The sequence below is a fragment of the Penaeus japonicus genome, unplaced genomic scaffold (genome assembly GCF_977035675.1).
Source record: "Penaeus japonicus unplaced genomic scaffold, GWHDUDI00000001_assembly GWHDUDI00000028, whole genome shotgun sequence".
In the NCBI taxonomy this organism is placed as follows: domain Eukaryota; kingdom Metazoa; phylum Arthropoda; class Malacostraca; order Decapoda; family Penaeidae; genus Penaeus; species Penaeus japonicus.
In genome coordinates this window covers 1875510-1883009 of record NW_028234430.1, presented here as the reverse complement: position 1 = coordinate 1883009, position 7500 = coordinate 1875510, and the positions used below count along the sequence as shown (strand labels likewise).

The 7500-nt window shown below is 48.9% G+C and overlaps 1 protein-coding gene across 2 annotated transcripts in view; it reads right to left on the bottom strand.

Annotated features, from left to right (window-relative positions):
• Positions 1 to 7500, bottom strand: part of Pde6 (phosphodiesterase 6) — a 72003-nt gene that overhangs the window by 53611 nt on the left and 10892 nt on the right. For both annotated transcript variants that reach the window (XM_086553217.1, XM_086553218.1), the window contains exons 6-8: positions 5673 to 5831; positions 1837 to 1926; positions 1360 to 1491 (exon numbers count right to left, since the gene is read on the bottom strand). In XM_086553217.1, the coding sequence (XP_086409343.1) occupies positions 1360 to 1491; positions 1837 to 1926; positions 5673 to 5831 (381 nt within the window). The remainder of the gene's footprint in view (positions 1 to 1359; positions 1492 to 1836; positions 1927 to 5672; positions 5832 to 7500) is intronic.

The window sequence follows — 7500 nt, the reverse complement described above, 5'->3', positions numbered from 1 at the left end:
TAAAGATTCTAAAATCGGAAGTAGACCCCCCAAAAGATTCTAAAATCGGAAGTAAACCCCCAAAAAAGATTCTAAAATCGGAAGCAGACCCCCGCAAGATTCTAAAATCGGAATTAGACCCCCCTAAAGATTCTAAAATCGGAAGTAGACCCCCTTAAAGATTCTAAAATCGGAAGTAGACCCCGCAATATTTTAAAATCGGAAGTAGACCCCCCTAAATATTCTAAAATCGGAAGCAGACCCCCGCAAGATTCTAAAATCGGAAGTAGACCCCCGCAAGATTCTAAAATCGGAAGTAGACCCCCCAAAAAGATTCTAAAATCGGAAGTAGACCCCAAAAGATTCTAAAATCGGAAGTAGACCCCCAAAAGATTCTAAAATCGGAAGTAGACCCCCAAAAGATTCTAAAATCGGAAGTAGACCCCCAAAAGATTCTAAAATCGGAAGTAGACCCCCAAAAGATTCTAAAATCGGAAGTAGACCCTCAAAAGATTCTAAAATCGGAAGTAGACCCCCCAAAAGATTCTAAAATCGGAAGTAGACCCCAATAGATTCTAAAATCGGAAGTAGACCCCCAAAAGATTCTAAAATCGGAAGTAGACCCCCGCAAGATTCTAAAATCGGAAGTAGACCCCCGCAAGATTCTAAAATCGGAAGTAGACCCCCGCAAGATTCTAAAATCGGAAGTAGACCCCCAAAAGATTCTAAAATCGGAAGTAGACCCCCAAAAAGATTCTAAAATCGGAAGTAGACCCCCCCGCAAGATTCTAAAATCGGAAGTAGACCCCCAAAAGATTCTAAAATCGGAAGTAGACCCCCAAAAGATTCTAAAATCGGAAGTAGACCCCCAAAAGATTCTAAAATCGGAAGTAGACCCCCAAAAGATTCTAAAATCGGAAGTAGACCCCAATAGATTCTAAAATCGGAAGTAGACCCCCAAAAGATTCTAAAATCGGAAGTAGACCCCAATAGATTCTAAAATCGGAAGTAGACCCCCAAAAGATCCTAAAATCGGAAGTAGACCCCCCAAAAAAGATTCTAAAATCGGAAGTAGACCCCAAAAGATTCTAAAATCGGAAGTAGACCCCCGCAAGATTCTAAAATCGGAAGTAGACCCCCCAAAAAGATTCTAAAATCGGAAGTAGACCCCCGCAAAAGATTCTAAAATCGGAAGTAAACCCCACCAAAGGATTCTAAAATCGGAAGTAGACCCCTGCAAAAGATTCTAACTCCGAAAGTACACCCCAAAAGATTCTAAAATCGGAAGTAGACCCCCGCAAGATTCTAAAATCGGAAGTAGACCCCCCAATAGATTCTAACACCTTCAGATCCCAAACCCGGAAGCGGCCTCGAACTCACCTGGGGGTCAAGGAGGAAGACGGAACAGCGCTCGCACTTGAGGAGCTCTCTCGCCTCCGTCATGATCTTGGTGACTAAGCGGTCGAGTGATGTCTGCTCCTCAAAGATGCCGCGAGCCAGCTGGAGGAGCAGCTGGTGGAGGAGGGTGAGGGGGGAAGGGGAGGGGGAGAAGGTTGGTTAATGGATTTTTCCTTTTATTTTGTAAAGGTGGTTGTTTTGCTTTCATGTTAATGTGGGTACGTGTGTGTGTGATTGTGTGTGTGTGTGTGTTAGTGCGTGTGCGTGTGTATGTATGTGTGTGTATACAAAAAAGATACAGATACATGTATGTATGTATGTATGCATTCACTTAAATACCTAAATAATATACAGATCCACACAGATAAACAACACAAAAATAGTCGATTCAATTAACCAAAGCATGACATGACATATTTCCAAAACAAAACTGCAGCAAAACCCCTTGAACCCGAGTACCTGGTTCCTCTTGTACTCCCGAACTGACATGTCGTAGAGCTGCGCGTTCTGAATGCCGATGCCGCAGAAGGTCAGGTACCGCCGGAACACCTGTCAGATAAGGTCAGACAAGGTCATTTCCTTGATTAATTTTCTTGATTAAGTTAAATTATTAATAACATTGCTATTGTTTATGTCATGATGTTGTCGTTTGGATTGCTGTCATAATGGTCATGGTGATTATGATGACGGTATAATGATTATGATAATGACTATGAGAATGATAATGGTTATCATAATGATGATCATAGGAACGATGATATTGGTAATGATAATTCTGATGATGAAAAGTTTGACAATGATGATTGTAATTATTATAACAATGATGATAATGATAATGATGATAATTATAATGATGAAAATAATGATAATAATGATGGTAATGATAATAACAATAAACGTAATGATGCTGGGGATATAAATCATAATAATAATAATAATGATAGTAATGATGATAATAGTGATGGTAATAATAATAATGATGATAGTGATAATTATATCAATAATGATAACAACAATAACAACAATCATCATAGTGATAATAATAATCATGATGATAATAACAATCTTCACCATCATAATAATATTAATGATAATAATGATATTGATTATGATAATAATGGTAATGATAATGCTACCAATAATCATAATAGTGACAATGATTACAGTGAATCATAACGTTTGTTGTTTTATCATAGCAACCATTTTCATTATCATTATCATCGTTATTGTTACTGTCATTATCAGTATTATTATTGTTATCATCACTATCGTTATCAACATCATTATTATCTTTGGTTATCATTATTGCTATTATCATTAATATCATTATGATTACAACTGTTATCGTTATTGTTATCATTATAATTTTTTCTATCATTATAATTATCATTGTCATTATAATTTTGATCATAATTATCTCATCATTTTTATCATCAGTATATCTAATACTTATTATCATCACTTTCATCACTATCACCTCCGCCATAACATCCTCTTACTCCTCCTCACCACCACCATCCTCATCCTCACCATCCTCACTACCACCATCCTCACCACTACCATCCATAACCTCACCATCACCATCCTCACCATCCACCACCATCCTCACCCTCACCATCCTCACCCTCACCATCCTCAACACCACCATCCTCACCACCACCATCCATAACCTCACCATCACCATCCTCACCATCCACCACCATCCTCACCCTCACCATCCTCACCCTCACCATCCTCACCCTCACCATCCTCACTACCACCATCCTCACCACTACCATCCTCACCCTCACCATCCTCACCCTCACCATCCTCACCCTCACCATCCTCACCACCACCATCCTCATCCACCACCATCCTCACCACCACCATCCTCACCACCACCATCCTCATCCACCACCATCCTCACCACCCTCTCCACCACCATCCTCACCCTCACCATCCTCACCACCACCATCCTCACCACCACCATCCTCACCACCACCATCCTCACCACCACCATCCTCACCCTCACCATCCTCACCACCACCATCCTCACCACCACCATCCTCACCACCACCATCCTCACCACCACCATCCTCACCACCACCATCCTCACCACCACCATCCTCACCACCACCATCCTCACCCTCACCATCCTCACCCTCACCATCCTCACCACCACCATCCTCACCACCACCATCCTCACCCTCACCACCACCATCCTCACCCTCACCACCACCATCCTCACCACCACCATCCTCACCACCACCATCCTCACCACCACCATCCTCACCACCACCATCCTCACCACCACCATCCTCACCACCACCATCCTCACCCTCACCATCCTCACCACCACCATCCTCACCCTCACCACCACCATCCTCACCACCACCATCCTCACCCTCACCATCCTCACCCTCACCATCCTCACCACCACCATCCTCACCACCACCATCCTCACCCTCACCACCACCATCCTCACCATCACCACCACCACCACCATCATCACCACCATCCTTATCATCATCATCCTCACCACCACCATCCTCACCCTCATCATCCTCATCCCCATCCTCCTCACCACCACCATCCTCATCACCACCATCCTCACCCGCACCACCATCACCACCACCACCTCACCCTCACCATCCTCACCACCACCATCCTCACCCCCACCATCCTCACCACCACCATCCTCACCACCACCACCTCCCCACCACACCACCTCCACCACCACCTCCTCACCACCATCACCACCATCCTCACCACCATCCCCACCCCCATCACCACCACCACCATCCTCACACCACCATCACCACCCCCACCACCACAACCACCATCCTCACACCACCATCACCACCACCACCACAACCACCATCCTCACACCACCCCCACCACCATCCTCACACCACCCCCTCCACCATCACCACCACCACCCCATCCTCACCCACCACCACACCCACCCCAACCACCATCCTCACCACCACCATCCTCACCCTCACCATCCTCAACCACCACCATCCTCACCCTCACCAACCATCCTCACCACCACCACCTCACCCTCACCCACCACCACCCACCACACCATCCTCACACCACCATCCACCCACCACATCCTCACCCTCACCATCCTCACCCCACCATCCCACCACCACCATCACCACCATCCTCACCATCACCATCCTCACCCTCACCATCCTCACCACCACCATCCTCACCACCACCATCCTCACCCTCACCATCCTCACCACCACCATCCTCACCACCACCATCCTCACCACCACCATCCTCACCCTCACCATCCTCACCCTCACCATCCTCACCCTCACCATCCTCACTACCACCATCCTCACCACTACCATCCTCACCACCACCATCCTCACCACCACCATCCTCACCACCACCATCCTCACCACCACCATCCTCACCACCACCACCATCCTCATCACCACCATCCTCATCACCACCATCCTCATCACCACCATCCTCACCACCACCATCCTCATCACCACCCCCACCATCCTCACCACCACCATCCTCACCACCACCATCATCACCACCACCATCCTCACCACCACCATCCTCACCACCACATCACCACCACATCACCTCCATCACCACCACCATCCAAACCTCACCACCTCCACCACCATCCTCACCCTCACCACCACCATCCTCACCACCACCATCCTCACCCTCACCATCCTCACCCTCACCATCCTCACCACCACCATCCTCACCACCACCATCCTCACCCTCACCATCCTCACCACCACCATCCTCACCACCACCATCCTCACCCTCACCATCCTCACCACCACCATCCTCACCCTCACCATCCTCACCACCACCATCCTCACCCTCACCATCCTCACCACCACCATCCTCACCCTCACCATCCTCACCACCACCATCCTCACCACCACCATCCTCACCCTCACCATCCTCACCACCACCATCCTCACCACCACCATCCTCACCCTCACCATCCTCACCACCACCATCCTCACCCTCACCACCACCATCCTCACCACCACCATCCTCACCCTCACCACCACCATCCTCACCACCACCATCCTCACCATCCTCACCACCACCATCCTCACCACCACCATCCTCACCACCACCATCCTCACCTTCACCATCCTCACCATCCACCACCATCCTCACCACCACCATCCTCACCACCACCATCCTCATCCTAACCATCCTCACCATCCTCACCACTACCATCCTCACCATCCTCACCACCACCATCCTCCCCCTCACCATCCTCACCACCACCATCCTCACCATCCTCACCACCATCCTACCTCGACATCCTGCGGCGTGAACTCGTTCGTCCCGTTCTTCTTGTTGATAATCTCCGCAACACCGATGACTTCGCCCTCGTAGTTACAGACGGGCATACACAGGACGCTCATCGTGCGGTAGCCGGTCTGTCGGTCGATGCTGGAGTCGAATCTCGGGTCCTGGGGGGGGGAGAGGGGAGGAGGTAGAGGTAGAGTGAGTGGGGGGGAGGGATGATCTGCGGGAGGGGGGAGAGGGGTGGTAGAATGAGGTAAGGGAGGAGGTGGTAGTAGGGTAGGGGGAGGGCAGCTATGATTCTGCGGGGGGGGGGAAAGGGGGGGAAGCGGGAGGGAGACTTAGAGTGGGGGAGGGGGATGGGGGTGATTGGTAAATGGGACGGAGGGAAGATGATCTGCGGGGGGGAGGGGGGAGGGGGGGATGGAGAGGGGAGGAGGTAGAGGTAGAGTGGGGGGAGGGGAGGCAGGAGGGTATGTTGGAGGTTGGGGGGGGGGAGAATGAGGGGGGGAGGTAGAGTAAGTGAGGGGGAGGGGTGGGCGGGCAGAGAGGGAGTGTGAATGAGGGGGAGGGGTGGGAGAGATGGGGAGGGGATGGGGGTGGGGGTGGAAGAGGAAGAGTGAGAGAGAGAGAGAGAGAGAGAGAGAGAGAGAGAGAGAGAGAGAGAGAGAGAGAGAGATGGGTATAAGGAATGGGGTAGGGAAGGTAAGTGGGGTCGGAAGTGGGGTTGGAACCTGAAGGAGATGGGGAGCTTGGTTGATGGGGTTCACTCGTGTGGGGGAAGCTGGGGGGGGTGGGTGGTAACGGTGCCTTTTGTCAATGTTTCTCGAAGTGTAACTAATGAAGGGGAGGGGGAAGGGGGGGAAGGGGAAGGGGGAGGGTGTAAAAGCTTGATTAAGGGTGGGGTGGGGGTGAGGAGATGCAAAGGGGGGGAAGAGGTAAGAAGGGAAGGGAAAGTATAAGGAAAGGAAGGGGGAATGAAAAAGGAAGGAGAAAGTGAAGGTAAGAAGGAAATAGGAGGGAAGGAGCAAGATATAGATATAAAGTAAAGAAGACATAAAGTAAAGAGGGAAGAGGAAAGGAAGACAAGAGAAAAGAAATGGAAAAGGAAAGAGAAGAAGAAGAGATGAAGTGAAGAAAGATAAAGGAGAGGAGGAGGAAGGGTCAAAAGGGGATATCGGGAATGTGTGAAGTGACTGATAGGAGAAATTTCAGCAGACGAGATCCATATTTTTTTCCATTTTCGAAAGGACGTATTTTGCAAAAGGGTGACATCAGAGAACCCAACGTATAATGACGCTATCATGCGAATGTCCTGTGCCATTATTTTGCAACGGATATGCAAATGTCATTACAGGAACGCAGATTATAACAAATAAAAGAGAACAAAAGCAATCGCTGTATGCCAAACAAGACCCATAATCATCACAACTAAAAACAACAACAACAAACATACCCTTTATGAAACAGAACTACACAGACATCACTCAAACAAGTGGGAAACTATACCAAGGGAACGAGAGACAACAGAGAGAGAGAAAAATAGAGATAGGGAAAGAGAGTGAGAGATAGATAGATAGATAAATAGAGAGAGAGAGAGAGAGAGAGAGAGAGAGAGAGAGAGAGAAAGCAAGCGGCAGAGAGAGAGAGAGAGGGGGGGGGGGGGTGAGAGAGTGGTGAGGGAGAGAGAGAGAGAGAGAGAGAGAGAGAGAGAGAGAGAGAGAGAGAGAGAGAGAGAGAGAGAGAGGGGGGGAGAGAGAGAGAGGTGGGTGTGTGTGTGTGTGTGAGAGAGAGAGAGAGAGAGAGAGAGAGAGAAAGAGAGAGAGAAAAAGAGAG